This window comes from Ranitomeya variabilis, chromosome 3, assembly GCF_051348905.1.
Source record: "Ranitomeya variabilis isolate aRanVar5 chromosome 3, aRanVar5.hap1, whole genome shotgun sequence".
NCBI lineage: Eukaryota > Metazoa > Chordata > Amphibia > Anura > Dendrobatidae > Ranitomeya > Ranitomeya variabilis.
In genome coordinates this window covers 252,493,509-252,512,656 of record NC_135234.1, presented here as the reverse complement: position 1 = coordinate 252,512,656, position 19,148 = coordinate 252,493,509, and the positions used below count along the sequence as shown (strand labels likewise).

General features: G+C 49.5%; 1 protein-coding gene across 1 annotated transcript in view; it reads left to right on the top strand.

Moving 5' to 3' along the window:
- Window positions 1-9,437: 9,437 nt before the first annotated feature.
- IGFN1 (immunoglobulin like and fibronectin type III domain containing 1) overlaps window positions 9,438-19,148 on the top strand; it is a 262,834-nt gene continuing 253,123 nt past the window's right edge. The window contains exon 1 of the mRNA XM_077295387.1: window positions 9,438-9,873. Within this exon, the coding sequence (XP_077151502.1) occupies window positions 9,453-9,873 (421 nt within the window). The 5' untranslated portion in view covers window positions 9,438-9,452. The remainder of the gene's footprint in view (window positions 9,874-19,148) is intronic.

Here is a 19,148-nt window from a genome sequence, read left to right as displayed (position 1 = left end):
CAGATCCCTGTGGCTTGTCCCTATAATCCCAGTAGACCTCCATGGCTTGTCCCTATAATCCCAGTAGATCCCTGTGGCTTGTCTCTATAATCCTAGCAGATCTGTGTGTCTTGTCCCTATAATCCCAGTAGATCTTTGTGGCTTGTCCTTATAATCCCAGTAGACCTCCATGGCTTGTCCCTATAATCCCAGCAGATCCCTGTGGCTTGTCCCTATAATCCCAGCAGATCCCTGTGGCTTGTCCCTATAATCCCAGCAGATCCCTGTGGCTAGTCCCTATAATCCCAGCATGTCTATGTGGCTTTTCCCTATAATCCCAGCAGATCTCTGTGGCTTGTCACTATAATTCCAGCAGATCCCTGTGTCTTGGTCCTATAATCCCAGCAAATATCTGTGAATTTTCCCTATAATCCCAGCAGATCTCTGTGGCTTGTCCCTATAATCCCAGATCTGTGTGGCTTTTCCCTATAATCACAGCAGATCTCTGTGGCTTGTCCCTATAATCCCAGATCTGTGTGGCTTTTCCCTATAATCCCAGCAGATCTCTGTGGCTTGTCCCTATAATCCCAGTAGACCTCCATGGCTTGTCCCTATAATCCCAGTAGATCCCTGTGGCTTGTCTCTATAATCCTAGCAGATCTGTGTGTCTTGTCCCTATAATCCCAGTAGATCTTTGTGGCTTGTCCTTATAATCCCAGTAGACCTCCATGGCTTGTCCCTATAATCCCAGCAGATCCCTGTGGCTTGTCCCTATAATCCCAGCAGATCCCTGTGGCTTGTCCCTATAATCCCAGCAGATCCCTGTGGCTAGTCCCTATAATCCCAGCATGTCTATGTGGCTTTTCCCTATAATCCCAGCAGATCTCTGTGGCTTGTCACTATAATTCCAGCAGATCCCTGTGTCTTGGTCCTATAATCCCAGCAAATATCTGTGAATTTTCCCTATAATCCCAGCAGATCTCTGTGGCTTGTCCCTATAATCCCAGATCTGTGTGGCTTTTCCCTATAATCACAGCAGATCTCTGTGGCTTGTCCCTATAATCCCAGATCTGTGTGGCTTTTCCCTATAATCCCAGCAGATCTCTGTGGCTTGTCCCTATAATTCCAGCAGATCCCTGTGGCTTGTCCCTATAATCCCAGCAGATCTGTGTGATTTGTCCCTATAATCCAAGCAGATCCCTGTGTCTTGTCCCTATAATTCCAGTAGATCCCTTTAGCTTTTCCCTATAATCTCAGCAGATCCCTGTCTTGTCCCTATAATTCTAGCAGATCCCTGTGTCTTGCCCCTATAATCCCAGCAGATCCGTGTCTTGCCCCTATAATCCAGCATATCCCTGTGTCCTGCCCCTATAATCCCAGTAGATCTGAGTGGCTTGTCCCTATAATCCCAGCAGATCTGTGTGGTGTCCCTATAATCCCAGATCCCTGTGGCTTGTCCTTATAATCCCAGCAGATCTGTGTGGCATGTCCCTATAATCCCAGTAGATCCTTGTGGCTTGTCCCTATAATCACAGTAGATCCCTGTGGCTTGTCACTATAATCCCAGTAGATCCCTGTGCCTTGCCCCTATAATCCCAGCAGATCCGTGTGTCTTTCCTCTATAATCCCTGCAGATCCCTGTGGCTTGTTTCTATAATTCCAGTAGATCACTGTGGCTTGTCCCTATAATCCCAGCAGATCCCTGTGTCTTGTCCCTATAATTCCAGTAGATCCCTGTGGCTTGTCCCTGTAATCCCAGCAGATCCCTGTGGCTTGCCCCTATAATCCCAGTAGATCCCTGTGGCTTGTCTCTATAATCCCAGCAGATCTGTGTGTCTTGTCCCTATAATCCCAGTAGATCCCTGTGGCTTGTCCCTATAATCCCAGCATATCTGTGTGGCTTTTCCCTATAATCCCAGCAGATCTCTGTGGCTTGTCACTATAATTCCAGCAGATCCCTGTGTCTTGGTCCTATAATCTCAGCAAATATCTGTGAATTTTCCCTATAATCCCAGCAGATCTCTGTGGCTTGTCCCTATAATCCCAGCAGATCTGTGTGGCTTTTCCCTATAATCCCAGCAGATCTCTGTGGCTTGTCCCTATAATCCCAGATCTGTGTGGCTAGTCCCTATAATCCCAGCAGATCTCTGTGGCTTGTCCCTATAATTCCAGCAGATCCCTGTGGCTTGTCCCTATAATCCCAGCAGATCTGTGTGGCTTTTCCCTATAATCCCAGCTGATCTGTGTGGCTTTTCCCTATAATCCCAGGAGATCTGTGTGATTTGTCCCTATAATCCAAGCAGATCCCTGTGTCTTGTCCCTATAATTCCAGTAGATCCCTGTTGCTTTTCCCTATAATCCCAGCAGATCCCTGTCTTGTCCCTATAATTCTAGCAGATCCCTGTGTCTTGCCCCTATAATCCCAGTAGATCCGTGTCTTGCCCCTATAATCCAGCATATCCCTGTGTCCTGCCCCTATAATCACAGTAGATCTGTGTGGCTTGTCCCTATACTCCCAGCAGATCTGTGTGGTGTGTCCCTATAATACCGGTAGATCCCTGTGGCTTGTCCTTATAATCCCAGCAGATCTGTGTGGCATGTCCCTATAATCCCAGCAGATCCCTGTCTTGTCCCTATAATTCTAGCAGATCCCTGTGTCTTGCCCCTATACAGTAATCCCAGCAGATCCATGTCTTGCCCCTATAATCCAGCATATCCCTGTGTCCTGCCCCTATGATCCCAGTAGATCTGTGTGCCTTGTCCCTATAATCCCAGCAGATCTGTGTGGTGTGTCCCTATAATCCCAGTAGATCCCTGTGTCTTGTCCTTATAATCCCAGCAGATCTGTGTGGCATGTCCCTATAATCCCAGTAGATCCTTATGGCTTGTCCCTATAATCAGAGTAGATCCCTTTCGCTTGTCACTACAATCCCAGTAGATCCCTGTGCCTTGCCCCTATAATCCCAGCAGATCCGTGTGTCTTTCCTCTATAATCCCTGCAGATCCCTGTGGCTTGTTTCTATAATTCCAGTAGATCCCTGTGGCTTGTCCCTATAATCCCAGCAGATCCCTGTGTCTTGTCCCTATAATTCCAGTAGATCCCTGTGGCTTTTCCCTATAATCCCAGCAGATCCCTGTCTTGTCCCTATAATTCCAGCAGATCCCTGTGTCTTGCCCCTATAATCCCAGCAGATCCGCAGCACATACCTGTGTATTGCCCCTATAATCCCAGTAGATCTGTGTGGCTTGTCCCTATTATCCCAGTAGATCCTTGTGGCTTGTCCCTATAATCCCAGTAGATCCCTGTGGCCTGTCCCTATAATGCCAGTAGTTCTCTGTGGCTTGTCCTTATAATCCCAGATCTGTGTGGCATGTCCGTATAATTCCAGTAGATCCTTGTGGCTTGTCCCTATAATCACTGTAGATCCCTGTGGCTTCTTCCTATAATCCCAGCAGATCGCTGTGGCTTTTTCCCTATAATCCCAGCAGATATATGTGGCTTTCTCCCTAAAATTCCAGAGGATCCCTGTTTCTTGTCCCTATAATCCCAGCAGATCTGTGTGGCTTGTCCCCATAATCCCAGTAGATCTGTGTGATTTGTCCCTATAATCCAAGAAGATCCATGGGCCTTGTCCCTATAATTCCAGTAGATCCTTGTGGCTTTTCCCTATAATCCCAGCAGATCCCTGTCTTGTCCCTATAATTCTAGCAGATCCCTGTGTCTTGCCCCTCTAATCCCAGCAGATCCGTGTCTTGCCCCTATAATCCAGCATATCCCTGTGTCCTGCCCCTATAATCCCAGTAGATCTGTGTGCCTTGTCCCTATAATCCCAGCAGATCTGTGTGGTGTGTCCCTATAATCCCAGTAGATCCCTGTGGCTTGTCCTTATAATCCCAGCAGATCTGTGTGGCATGTCCCTATAATCCCAGTAGATCCTTGTGGCTTGTCCCTATAATCACAGTAGATCCCTGTGGCTTGTCACTATAATCCCAGTTGATCCCTGTGCCTTGCCCCTATAATCCCAGCAGATCCGTGTGTCTTTCCTCTATAATCCCTGCAGATCCCTGTGGCTTGTTTCTATAATACCAGTAGATCCCTGTGGCTTGTCCCTATAATCCCAGCAGATCCCTTTGTCTTGTCCCTATCATTCCAGTAGATCCCTGTGGCTTTTCCCTATAATCCCAGCAGATCCCTGTCTTGTCCCCATAATTCCAGCAGATCCCTGTGTCTTGCCCCTATAATCCCAGTAGATCTGTGTGGCTTGTCCCTATAATCCCAGTAGTTCTCTGTGGCTTGTCCTTATAATCCCAGATCTGTGTGGCATGTCCCTATAATTCCAGTATATCCTTGTGGCTTGTCCCTATAATCACAGTAGATCCCTGTGGCTTGTTTCTATAATCCCAGTAGATCCCTGTGGCTTCTTCCTATAATCCCAGCTGATCACTGTGGCTTTCTCCCTATAATCCCAGCAGATCTGTGTGGCTTTCTCTCTATAATAATAGCAGATCTGTGCAGCTTTTCCCTATAATTCCAGAGGATCCCTGTTTCTTGTCCCTATAATCCCAGCAGATCTGTGTGGCTTGTCCCTATAATCCCAGTAGATCTGTGTGATTTGTCCCTATAATTTAAGCAGATCCCTGTGCCTTGTCCCTATAATTCCAGTAGATCCATGTGGCTTTTCCCTATAATCCCAGCAGATCCCTGTCTTGTCCCTATAATTCCAGCAGATCCCTGTGTCTTGACCCTATAATCCCAGCAGATCCGTGTCTTGCCCCTATAATCCAGCATATCCCTGTGTCCTGCCCCTATAATCCCAGTAGATCTGTGTGGCTTGTCCCTATAATCCAAGCAGATCTGTGTGGCATGTCCCTATAATCCCAGTAGATCCTTGTGGCTTGTCCCTATAATCCCTGTGGCCTTTCCCTATAATCCCAGTAGATCCCTGTGGCTTGTCCTTATAATCCCAGAAGATCTGTGTGGCATGTCTCTATAATCCCAGTAGATCCTTGTGGCTTGTCCCTATAATCACAGTAGATCCCTGTGGCTTGTCACTATAATCCCAGTAGATCCCTGTGCCTTGCCCTTATAATCCCAGCAGATCCGTGTATCTTTCCCCTATAATCCCTGCAGATCCCTGTGGCTTGTTTCTATAATTCCAGTAGATCCCTGTGGCTTGTCCCTATAATCCCAGCAGATCCGTTTCTTGTCCTTATAATTCCAGTAGATCCCTGTGGCTTTTCCCTATAATCCCAGCAGATCCCTGTCTTGTCCCTATAATTACAGCAGATCCCTGTGTCTTGCCCCTATAATCCCAGCAGATCCGCAGCACATACCTGTGTCTTGCCCCTATAATCCCAGTAGATCTGTGTGGCTTGTCCCTATGATCCCAGTAGATCCTTGTGGCTTGTCCCTATAATCCCACTAGATCCCTGTGGTCTGTCCCTATAATCCCAGTAGTTCTCTGTGGCTTGTCCTTATAATCCCAGATCTGTGTGGCATGTCCCTATAATCCCAGTAGATCCCTGTGGCTTCTTCCTATAATCCCAGCAGATCGCTGTGGCTTTCTCCCTATAATCCCAGCAGATCTGTGTGGCTTTCTCCCTATGATATCAGCAGATCTGTGCGGCTTTTCCCTATAATTCCAGAGGATCCCTGTTTCTTGTCCCTATAATCCCAGCAGATCTGTGTGGCTTGTCCCTATAATCCCAGTAGATCTGTGTGATTTGTCCCTATAATCCAAGCAGATCCCTGTGCCTTGTCCCTATAATTCCAGTAGATCCCTGTGGCTTTTCCCTATAATCCCAGCAGATCCCTGTCTTGTCCCTATAATTCCAGCAGATCCCTGTGTCTTGCCCCTATAATCCCAGCAGATTCGTGTCTTGCCCCTATAATCCAGCATAGTCCTGTGTCCTGCCCCTATAATCCCAGTAGATCTGTGTGGCTTGTCCCTATAATCCCAGCAGATCTGTGTGGCGTGTCCCTATAATCCCAGTAGATCCTTGTGGCTTGTCCCTATAATCCCTGTGGCCTTTCCCTATAATCCCAGTAGATCCCTGTGGCTTGTCCTTATAATCCCAGAAGATCTGTGTGGCATGTCCCTATAATCCCAGTAGATCCTTGTGGCTTGTCCCTATAATCACAGTAGATCCCTGTGGCTTTACCTATAATCCCAGTAGATCCCTGTGGCTTTCTCCCTATATTCCCAGCAGATCTGTGTGGCTTTCTCCCTATAATATCAGCAGATCTGTGTGGCTTTTCCCTATAATCCCAGCAGATCTCTGTGGCTTTCTCCCTATAATCCCAGTAGATCGGTGTGACTTTCTCCCTATAATCCCAGCAGATCTGTGTGGCTTTTCCCTATAATCCCAGCAGATCTGTTTGGCTTTCTCCCTATAAGCCTAGCAGATCTGTGTGGCTTTTCGCTATAATTCCAGCAGATCCCTGTGTCTTGGTCCTATAATCCCAGCAAATATCTGTGGATTTTCCCTATAATCCCAGCAGATCTCTGTGGCTTATCCCTATAATCCCAGCAGATCTGTGTGGCTTTTCCCTGTAATCCCAGCAGATCTCTGTGGCTTGTCCCTATAATCCTAGCAGATCTCTGTGGCTTGTCCCTATAATTCCAGCAGATCCCTGTGGCTTGTCCCTATAATCCCAGCAGATCTGTGAGGCTTGTCCCTATAATCCCAGCAGATCTGTGTGGCTTGTCCCTATAATTCCAGAAGATCCCTGTTTCTTGTCCCTATAATCCCAGTAGATCTGTTTGATTTGTCCCTATAATCCAAGCAGATCCCTGTGTCTTGTCCCTATAATTCCAGTAGATCCCTGTGGCTTTTCCCTATAATCCCAGCAGATCCCTGTCTTGTCCCTATATTTCCAGCAGATCCCTGTGTCTTGCCCCTATAATCCCAGCAGATCCGTGTCTTGCCCCTATAATTCCATCAGATCCCTGTGTCTTGCCCCTTGAATCCCAGTAGATCTGTGTGGCTTGCTCCTATAATCCCAGCAGATCTGTGTGGCGTGTCACTATAATCCCAGTAGATCCTTGTGGCTTGTCTCTATAATCCCAGTAGATCCTTGTGGCTTGTCCCTATAATCCCAGCACATCTCTGTGGCTTTCTCCCTATAATCCCAGCAGATCTGTTTGGCTTTCTCCCTATAATCCTAGCAGATCTGTGTGGCTTGTCTCTATAATCCCAGCAGATTTCTGTGGCTTATCCCTATAATCCCAGCAGATCTGTGTGGCTTTTCCCTATAATCCCAGCAGATCTCTGTGGCTTGTCCCTATAATCCCAGCAGATCTCTGTGGCTTTTCCCTATAATTCCAGCAGATCCCTGTGGTTTGTCCCTATAATCCCAGCAGATCTGTGTGGCTTGTCCCTATAATCCCAGCAGATCTGTGTGGCTTGTCCCTATAATTCCAGAAGATCCCTGTTTCTTGTCCCTATAATCCCAGTAGATCTGTTTGATTTGTCCCTATAATCCAAGCAGATCCCTGTGTCTTGTCCCTGTAATTCCAGTAGATCCCTATCTTGTCCCTATAACACCAGCAGATCCCTGTGTCTTGCCCCTATAATCCCAGATGATCCGTGTCTTGCCCCTATAATTCCAGCAGATCCCTGTGTCTTGCCCCTATAATCCCAGTAGATCTGTGTGGCTTGCCCCTATAATCCCAGCAGATCTGTGTGGCGTGTCCCTATAATCCCAGTAGATCCTTGTGGCTTGTCCCTATAATCCCAGTAGATCCCTGTGGCCTTTCCCTATAATCCCAGTATATCCCTGTGGCTTGTCCTTATAATCCCAGCAGATCTGTGTGGCATGTCCTTACAATCACAGTAGATCCCTGTGGCTTGTTTCTATAATTCCAGTAGATCCCTGTGGCTTGTCCCTATAATCCCAGTAGATCCCTGTGGCTTGTCCCTATAATCCCAGTAGATCCTTGTGGCTTGTCCCTATAATCCCAGCAGACCTCTGTGGCTTTCTCCCTATAATCCCAGCAGATCTGTGTGGCTTTCTCCCTATTATTCCAGATATCTGTGGCTTTCTCCCTATAATCCCAGCAGATCGATGTGGCTTTCTCCCTATAATCCCAGCAGATCGGTGTGGCTTTCTCCCTATAATCCCAGCAGATCGGTGTGGCTTTCTCCCTATAATCTCAGCAGATCGGTGTGGCTTTCTCCCTATAATCCCAGCAGATCGGTGTGGCTTTCTCCCTATAATCCCAGCAGATCGGTGTGGCTTTCTCCCTATAATCCCAGCAGATCGGTGTGGCTTTCTCCCTATAATCCCAGCAGATCGGTGTGGCTTTCTCCCTATAATCCCAGCAGATCGGTGTGGCTTTCTCCCTATAATCCCAGCAGATCGGTGTGGCTTTCTCCCTATAATCCCAGCAGATCGGTGTGGCTTTCTCCCTATAATCCCAGCAGATCGGTGTGGCTTTCTCCCTATAATCCCAGCAGATCGGTGTGGCTTTCTCCCTATAATCCCAGCAGATCGGTGTGGCTTTCTCCCTATTACCCCAGCAGATCGGTGTGGCTTTCTCCCTATAACCCCAGCAGATCGGTGTGGCTTTCTCCCTATAATCCCAACAGATCGGTGTGGCTTTCTCCCTATAATTCCAGCAGATCGGTGTGGCTTTCTCCCTATAATCCCAGCAGATCGGTGTGGCTTTCTCCCTATAATCCCAGCAGATCGGTGTGGCTTTCTCCCTATAACCCCAGCAGATCGGTGTGGCTTTCTCCCTATAATCCCAGCAGATCGGTGTGGCTTTCTCCCTATAACCCCAGCAGATCGGTGTGGCTTTCTCCCTATAATCCCAGCAGATCGATGTGGCTTTCTCCCTATAATCCCAGCAGATTGGTGTGGCTTTCTCCCTATAAGCCCAGCAGATCGGTGTGGCTTTCTCCCTATAACCCCAGCAGATCGGTGTGGCTTTCTCCCTATAACCCCAGCAGATCGGTGTGGCTTTCTCCCTATAATCCCAGCAGATCGGTGTGGCTTTCTCCCTATAATCCCAGCAGATCGGTGTGTGTGGCTTTCTCCCTATAATCCCAGCAGATCGGTGTGTGTGGCTTTCTCCCTATAATCCCAGCAGATCGGTGTGGCTTTCTCCCTATAATCCCAGCAGATCGGTGTGGCTTTCTCTCTATAATCCCAGCAGATCGGTGTGGCTTTCTCCCTATAATCCCAGCAGATCGGTGTGTGTGGCTTTCTCCCTATAATCCCAGCAGATCGGTGTGGCTTTCTCCCTATAACCCCAGCAGATCGGTGTGGCTTTCTCCCTATAACCCCAGCAGATTGGTGTGGTTTCTCCCCAGGGTCCGGGCATCACTCATTGGTAGGGGTATAGGGGATGGCAGGGCTGCCGCCTGCGACCTCCGCACTGTGTCCTGTGAGTTATTTTTGGCCTTAGAAGCTGAGTGCCCCGATGCTGGAAATATCCAGAGGCAGTTCGTAAAAAACAGATGGTAAAATGCCTGACAGGCGGCTATATAAATTCCAGCAGCCGCACTTTTACTGCCATTCTGCTGCCGCACACGGAGGAGACCTCACCATGCCAGCCAAGATGCCCATCAAAAAATCCCCCGCGGCTAAAGCTGCCGCGAGCAAGCCCGCTGCTCCCGCCGCCGCTCCGCCAGCTGAAGAATCTAGCGCCAAAGCCCCCGCTAATCCCGCAGTAATCCCAGAGACGCCGGCTCCAGCTCCCGAGACCCCTGCAGCGGATGCCGCAGCCCCCGTGCCCGAGACCCCTGCAGCGGATGCCGCAGCCCCCGTGCCCGAGACCCCTGCAGCGGATGCCAGTGCCCAGGCGCCCCAGGCTGAGGATGCCCCCGCTCCAGAGGTGCCGGCTCCGGCAGAGGAGAAGGTTCCCGAGCCGCCCACTCCAAAGGACGGTAAGGACTCCGCCGCTCAGTGTCCGCACCACCGGAACGTGTGCACCGGGCGCAGTGTGCGGCGTGTGGAGCAGGGTCACACTGAGGGTTGTGAAGAGTTTCCAAATCCTTCTTAAGACTCCACAAAGACTTGGAATCTCCACAAGATCCTGCTCTAAAAACTCCCTGAAACCGTCAGTGCGCGCATAGAATAAGAGTACATGCACACAATGGCGGCAATTCCTCCAGACCGGCATCGGTGACAGCGGTGTGAGGAGGTGCGCTGGAGTCAGACGCTCCCGATTCACGAAGAGGCGTACGTATGTTCCTGAATCGGGAGCGTTGGACGAGCGGCGTACACATCTGTATGGGCCCACGTTGTCGGGCGGCGCTGGGAAAAATGGTGTGAGAACAACAAGCGTCACAAAATTTTAGTGCAGCTTCAAGTTGCTCCAAAATGTTGTGACTTTTCAAAGCTTTTTACACCATAAACCTGGAGTAAAAGCTTTGATTTATCGGATCCTGGTGTCTTTATGTAGCGGATTGTTGGCAGTGTGGCCATAGTTTGTGTCGTAGAGAAGGCGTCCAGAAGACGCCAATTTCTCACCTGTGCGGCGCCCGTATGCCCGGGTTTTTACAGTGAATAAAACTTACAAGGCCAAAGACAGTTTCCGATGATAAGAATGGCAATGCAGCCGTGTCAATCAGATGCTCTAAGGTTGGTTTCTATAAGATCCATTTTTTTCGTGCAGCCATAGACCAGAGTAGGCGAGTGCCACCCCCCACATGGAAGAGACAAGGGCATGCTGCACTTTTCACATTGGGGTCTTATGTCAGCTGAACAGCCCTCTTGGTGCTGTCCAGGAGGGGGGACTAATCGCCACGGACAGAACATACAGTACTAGGAACGTACTTGGTTCTTTCACACTGCGTTCATGCCCCTGTTCAGTGCCCTCTTGGGGCTTATGTCCGAACCCCACTCAAAACAGCATTCGGGAGTATGCGCTGACGGGACCATGGACTATAATGGAGCGAACATGCACTCTGTTGTGCATCATTTTCAGATGTGTACACCTGCAGGAGGCGGACACTCAGACTGTTTCTGCACCATTATGGTCTAAGGCACCATCAGATCGCATGACCGAATACCATTTTTTGGAAGATCGGACATAAGCCCCAACGGGGCCACTGAACGGGTGCCAGAACGCAGTGTGAAAGCACCCTAAGCCAATAGGGAGTTATAGTAAATGCCACAAAAGACTGTGGGCCCAGTTCATTAGCACTGGCATTTCTGCACACGGGTCTTAATAGTATATATGTATATGTAAGTACATAATGGTTGCAGAAATAGTTCAGAAATTCTGCAACATCAAAAACTCATGGTGGCAATGGAGCGGCCCCCAGACGCAGGGCAGCGGGGCACTCGGATCCGGCTCTCTCGGTTCTGAGGATGTCACGGTGGCCTTACCCCGTCCGTGGCCCTGCTAAGGGGCGCCCAATAAAAGGTGTAGGTGGTGGTGTAGGTCGCAGTAAATGACGAGGACACAGGGTTGCAGTCTCTTTACCTCTTTACTGAAGGCTTCGGCATCCGCAATCCAGAGCACTGTTAACAGGGCTGGCTGAGACCGGCCGGTCCGAAGGCACATCCAGAGTTCCCTTTGCAGGTGGAAATCAGTGCCTACCTACTAGCGCCTGGGTGTTGTAGTACTTCCCTGCTGAGCACCACGGGATAGTCCTCACAACTGTCGTGTATGTTTCTGTTCATTCTCTCCGTCCCCCAGATGATTTGGATAGGACGCACCCGTATGACGGGGTAGGCCTGGAGTTATTTTATAGGGACCCTAGAGACGCCCCTCTCCCACAACTGCCTCCGTTGCCTTCATTAGGTGATTAAGGCGAGGCAGCCAACCTAAAATTAACTGCCCTGCCGTTGGTTTGAAGTAATGCGTAGAGCCCAAAACTTCCTCGGCGTTCCGGCCACCGGCTACGCGCCTCAGTAGAATGTTGCCGATCTCAGGGCACGACTCCTACTGGTTCCTGGTTCTATCGCATTTGTGCTGTGATCTCGTTACTCACTTCTCCACAATATACTTCGCTTCGTGTCCTTTCTTAAGATGCCGCCGTAATGAGGTGCAGGCAGGGCTCCGTAACGATCTGTCCTTTTGCTAGGCCTCTGTCAGGATCCCACCCCTGACAGGTACCCCCCTGAATCTTCCCAAGCAATGCTCTCTCACTAGATGTTACCTGGGCAAAACCCAGTCAGCTTCTCCCTAACTTCCTATCCAACCCCCAGTTTTACCGAGTGTGAGGAGTGGCCTAATACATAGAACCCTTTGCTCCCCCTGGTGGCCGGAGTGTGAAGTGTAGTGTGTGACTGTGATATCTGGTCAGGTGAACCCCTTTAGTGCCATCAGACGTACCATCACTCCCCTTAGTGGCGGAGCGACAGTACTGCAACGACCAGGACTCTGGGGCGCTGCACTAACCCTTACATGCTTCTATAGGAGTTGTGATTGTCACAACCCTATCAGGTGAGCAGACCTATAATATTTTACAACACTTGGTTATCAGATAACACCCTATTTGCGCTTTTTTATCTCTCCAGTTTTACCATTTGATTTATCTAAAAAAATGACATATGACAGAGACAAAAACCACAGCTGAAAAAACATAATTAAAACACGTAAAAAAAAGCACTCTAATATGCAATGAAAAAGTAACCTAATTGGTGAAGAAATGCTGCAGAAAATCTACAAAATCAAAAACACCAAATACTAGTTGTGGGAACTTGGCCTAAGGCTGCAGTCAGATGGCTGTAGAATCTTTCATCCGAGAGGATCGGGGCCGATTGTACTAATGACATGTTGATCTGAGTTTGGTCAGAGTGTCAGCATAGTGTGATCCGATTAACTTGGATGAAAGAATCAGAGCACACTGTTGGAAGAAGATGGAGAATAAAATTTCTCCATCTTCTGCATTATGTGAGTACACGGAAATCTGACTGCACTCAGATGTTACCCAAGTGCAGTCTGATGTTTTCCACACACCCATTGACATGAATGGGTGACTGGCATTCGATTTATGCAACAACTCATAGCATGTTACAATTTTTTTCACAGACAGATTGTATCAGTGAAAAGAAAACTGCCATCAGCACTGCTCCTCGGATAGCACTCATCTGATGTATACGCTGGTGGAAGCGAGCTCTAAAAGTATATTATGGGCCCCCTTCACACATCTACATAATACCAGTACTGGAAAAAATGGTTCCAGTGTCATCAGTGTTTTGAATCAGTGTGTCATCGGTGTGTCATCAGGGAGCCACCAGTGAGACATCAGTGTGCCACCAGTGTGCCACCAGTGAGCCATCAGTGAGCCACCAGTGTGTCATCAGTGTGTCATCAGTGAGCCACCAGTGTGTCATCAGTGTGTCATCAGTGAGCCACCAGTGTGTCATCAGTGTGTCATCAGTGAGCCATCAGTGGGCCATCATTGAGCCATCATTGAGCCATCAGTGTGTCATCAGTGGGCCATCATTGAGTCATCATTGAGCCATCATTGAGCCATCAGTGTGTCATCAGTGTGTCATCAGCATTCTGTAATGCTGTAGATAAGCCCCCATGTAACCTGAAAGATAAACAAAAGAGGTTAGATTATACTCACCGGGGGGCGGCGGTCCCGCTGAGGTCCGGGTCCGATGGACATCGCGGTCTGTGTCCGGCGCCTCCTAGCTTCATAGGATGATGTCCTCTTCTTGTATTCACACTGCGGCTCTGGCGCAGGCATACTCTGTCCTGTTCAGGGCAGAGCAAAGTACTGCAGTGTGCAGGTGCCGGGCCTCTCTGACATTTCTCACACCTGCGCACTGCAGTACATGGCTCTGCCCTCAACAGGACAGACAGAGTACGCCTGCGCCGGAGCCACGGCAGGAAGACAAGAAGAGAACGACATTGTATGAAGATAGGAGGCGCCGGACCCGGACCACGACGCCCATCGGACCCGGACCGCAGCGGGACCGCCCCTGGGTGAGTATAATCTAACCTGTTTTTCTTATCTTACAGGTTACATCGGGGCCTTATCTACAGCATTACAGAATAAAACAGATGCCACTTGTACCTGAAACAGGAGGTGTTAATTAGATTAGGGACTAGTGATAATTCCTTGTTTGGCCGGGATCACACATACGCGAGATAAGGCCGGAGACACACTGGTGCTAGATACGGCCGAGTCTCGCTGGTTAAGTCTCGCTGGTTAAAAGCAAGCTGTGGCACCTGCACTCCGGAGCAGAGCGTGCAGCTGCATAGCAATACATGGAGCTGCACGCTCCGCTCCAGTGTGTCTCCGGCCTAAGGCCGAGGCTCGCAGGTGAAAACCCAGCTCTGGAGCCGGTACTCTGGAGTGGAGCGTGCAGCTCCATGTATTGCTGTGCGGCTGCACGCTCCGCTCCGGAGTGCCGGCGCCAGAGCTTGGTTTTCACCTGCGAGCCTCGCCGTATCTCACATATGTGTGATCCCGGCCTTTCTCTGTTCCACACCTGTTGATCAGCTGTTCAGTTTTCTTTTTTTGGACTGGGGGTTTCTCACACAGCATTTTTGTATTACATGATATGTGAATATTTTCAATAATACCATGTTTGTGCTATATATTTAAAAAAAAGAATAGAGAAAAAAACAACAACACAGTTTTTCATGGAGTTTTTTGAACCAAAGACAAGTGGATTCACAGATAATAGGGAATATAAAGGAAGAAGTTTGACTTCCTTCATCTTGCTGAATCCACGTCTGGCTTTGGTAAAAGAAAAAAAAACGGCATAAAAAACTACAAATCAAATCAAGGGGATGTGTACACAACATTTTTTTCACACGGATCCCTCCAGGAACTCTGCAAAACTACTCCAGAAAATGAACATAAGGCTACGTTCCCACAATGAGCTTTTTAGTGAGTTCTTAATGTTGCGGATTTTATGCACCATTTTAGGAAACTTGCATTTTTTAAAAATACGCAGCATCAAAAACTTGCCAAAAAGTTGTCTTTTGCTACTTCTTTTAACGACTGCATGTTTCGGAGCTATTAAAAGAAGCAAACTGTTCGCTCTTCAGGCAGCTGTGTTTAGAAGCCACCTGCTCTTTCTAGTTTCAAATATACAGGGAAAAGACTTTAGCAAAAAGCGACGACAAATCCGCCAGCTCAACCATTTTAGGAAAATTACCAATATCTTTTCCTCCACTGCCATGACGTCATTTGCATATACTCTTAGGTGTGTTCACACTGAGGTGTTTTGCTGAGTTTTTGCAGTGGAAACTGAGCGTATGCTGCGCAAAATCCTTCTAAGGCTACTTTCACATTAGCGTCGTGCACTGCACGTCGCAATGCGATGTTGCGGTGCACCGACGCATACTGTGGAAGCGCCACACAACAGGGGCAGCTGATGCTGTTTTTCAACGCATCCGCTGCCCCATTGTGAGGTGCGGAGAGGCAGGGGCGGAGTTCCGGCCGCGCATGCGCGGTCGGAAATGCTGGACATGACGCACCAAAAAACGTTACATGCAACGTTTTTTGGTGGCGGCGGTCCAACGCAACACGACGCAACCGTCGCACGACGGTTGCGACGTGTGGCAATGCGTCGCACTGCGTCGCTAATGCAAGTCAATGGAGAAAAAACGCATCCTGCAAGTGGAGCGCCCCCAGACGCAGGGCCACTGGGTACTCGATCCCGGGCCTCTCAGTCTCAGTCCTGGGGTTGTCACAGTGGCTAGACCCGGTCCGCGACCCTGCTAAGGGGCGTCCAATGAAAGGTGTGGTGATGGTGCGTGGTGCAAGGTGCGATGAATAACGAGGACACAGGGTTGCAGTCTCTTTACCTCTTTAGGCTACGTTCACATTAGCGTTGCGTCAGGCGCAGCCGCGGCGACGCATGCGTCATGCGCCCCTATATTTAACATGGGGGGCGCATGGACATGCGTTGCACTTGCGTTTTGTGACGCATGCGTCACTGTGGTGCATGCGTCAGGGCGCAGAGGAAGCTGCATGATGCAGGTTTTCTGCGCCAAAAACCATGCAAAAGTGGACGCATGCGTCACAAAACGCTGCGTTGTGCATGCGTTTACATTTGCGTTGTGCGTTGCGTCGCCGACGCTGCACCGCACAACGCAAATGTGAACGTAGCCTTACTGAAGGCTTCAGGGTCCGCAATCCAGAGTACTGCTAAGAGGGCTGGCTGAGACCGGCCGGTCTGAAGGCACATCCAGAGCTCCCTTTGCAGGTGGAAATCAGTGCCTACCTTCTAGCGCCTGTGTGTTGTAGTACCTCCCTGCTGAGCACCACGGGATAGTCCTCACAACTGTTGTGTCTGTTCCTGATGTTCTTTCTCACAACTTGTATCTGTTCTGATGTTCTTCTCCGTCCCCAGATGATATGGCTAGGACGCACCCGTATGACGGGTAGGCCTGGAGTTCTTCCGGGACCCTAGCGTCGCCCCTCTCCCACAATTGCCCCCTATGTCTGCTTAGGTGATTTAGGTGAGACAGCCAACCTATAATCAACTGTCCTGCCGCTGTTTGAAGTACTGCTTGGAGCCCAATACTTCCTCGGTGTTCCGGCCACCGGCTACGCGCCTCAGTGAGATGTTGCCACGATCTTAAGGCACGACTCCTACTGGCTTTATCTTCTTTTTCCTGCGATCTAGTTTCTCACTTCTCCACAATAAACCTCGCTTCGTTTCCTTTCTTAGGATGCTGCCGCATTCAAGTGCAGGCGCGGCTCCGTAACATTCTGTTCTGTTCGCTAGGTCACTGTCAGGATCCCACCCCTGACAGAGACCCCCCTGAATCTTCCCCTGCAACACCCTCTGCCACAGGATGTTGTCTGGTTCCAACCCAGTCAGCTTCTGACTAACTTCCTATCCAGCCCCCGGTTTTACCAGATTGTGAGGAGTGACCTAATACATAGAACCCTTTGCTCCCCCTGGTGGCCAGAGTGTGAAGTGTAATGTGTGACTGTGATACCTGGTCAGGTGAACTCCTTTAGTGCCATCAGACGTACCATCACTCCCCTTAGTGGCGGAGCGTCAGTACTGCAACGACCAGGTCTCTGGGGCGCTGCACTCCCCCCGGTTAAATCCAGTACTCCCGGACTGGGAAGAAAACAACAATACATGTCAGCAAAAGACATACAAAATTTTGAAATGCAATGAACAAGTACCGTAAATATAACAGTGCTTCCCTTTATGGGAGGTGAGGACTCTTGAACGTTACAAACAAAAACATGGTTAAATATTTTAAATAACATACTATAAATAACTTCTATTACCCAGCCGGGTATTCTACTAAGTGCAAATTCTGAACAATAATTTAACTTTAAGGCCGTATAGGCTGAACCCACTAAAGGCTTACTATAAAACTCTAAAATATAAATTAACTTCTTCTTTACTTCTCTGATTTTTCATACGCAGGACCGCCTGTCTATCTGCCCAGGCCTACTGCCTCTTTTCTTAGTACAGGATCAATTAACCATCTCTCTATGGCTCTCAGGAGGACTCACTAACTAACCCCTACGGGTTTACTATATTGAAATTCGGCTTTCAACTCTTTCCTGTCCTCAATCTCTAGCAACATTATCAAACATTCTCTATAACTATCTAACTAACTACATATTACTTCTATGTAAAACATTATTACCATTTACTTTCTTTAAGGCAACATTATACTTTAAGTGCAACTAGTGAACGTTCCCTTTAAGAGGGAACCAAGTCTCTTTGAAGTAATGCAGACTCTCTCTATCTGCAAGTCCATTTAAGGCAAGAGCTTCCATGCTGTACTCAGGAACAGTCTCTTCAAAAAGCTCTCTCTTTTGTAAAACCAGTAAAGGGCACCTTCAAGAAGGTGCAAATTATTTACAATACAGTTTGTGAACCATTCACCGTCCATGATTCGGCAGTCTTTGTAACATTGATGAACAAAAGCAAAAAATAAAAACAAGAGCAAAAATAAAAAGCAATAAGGATCCCGGGTAAACAAAGGGATCCCTTTTAGAATAACCCTGGTCGGGTATTAGCAGCAGAGAACACAGAAGACAAACAGTTCATGAACTATATACAATTTTAGCTTTCTGCAGTTTAGGCTCATAAATCAGGAGGTGGTTTCCACCAGGGCCTTACCTCACAGGTAGCCCTCTGTGGCTTAGGAAGGCTTGGCCCCAAGTCCACCCCTCTCAGCCGAGGACGGGTGGAACTCAAGGTCACACGTTGGGTCGAGACCGCCGGATGATCCATATCGCAGGCGGCAGACGGCTCCTCAACAAGGGGTCCGGTCTCATGGGCCTCAGGGGCGGCCTAAAGAGCTGCACACCGCTGGACGTCCTGAGCCCTCCAACCAGTCCCTCGCTGCCACCGGGTGTAGACTACGGCATCTCCATGCTGCAGGTCGCGGTCCGCGTCAATTTCCCCATAGCAGGGTTCCACCTCGCTCCGGGCGACATGTACCTTCAGCGGTTCCCCGATCTCCTGGATAACTCCCTTCCTGGGAGTTAAAGGTGACCACTACACCCCACTTCGGCAGAGGATCTTTCACTTCGGCCCTCAGATCGATCACGGCCCCAGGTTGGGCTTCTCTTTCCTTCTCCTTTCGCCACGCGGCCACCAGGCGCCGCCGGTGCTCCGTCCATGGCATCAGTTTCAGATCCCGCTCCCGCGGTTCACAGCCCGATGACGGGGTCCGTGAGTCTTCCGCGGTCGGGTCGGGTGAAGAGGGGAACGCAGGGGACAGGCGGATCTCCGCAGAGTGGACCAGCCGGGAACTCACACGTGCGTGGGCTTCTCGGCAGCGCGCCAGATGCCAGGCTTCGGCTGCAGCCGCCCATCCGTCCGGCGACTGGCTGCTGGGCCCTCCTCTTGTGGACAGCTCTGTGACGGTCAATGCCCGCTGCAGCGGTGGGTCCGGGCTCACTCCCGGCAATGCAGGCTTACGCCTGGTCGGGTTGTCCCCACATGGCTGCTTGGAGGCCGCCATGTCTGTCCCTTCTTCTAGATCATCTTCACGCGTTCTCTTTCATGGGCGGCCCCGTCTCCATGGTCTCCACCCTCCAAAGAGGATAAGAAGGCGGACCTCAGCTGCTGACGGACACGTCCTCAGGATACAGTAACATTTAGACTGGGCGGCCATTGTCTTTTGCGCTCTTCAGCTTGTCTACGCCCACTTCCACGCCCTTCTTCTTCTCCTGCGCTCCCCTTGGCGCTGTAATGGCGGCGGTTTTGGCGGGAATCGGCAATGCACAGTCTTTGCAATAAGTCACAGTTCAAG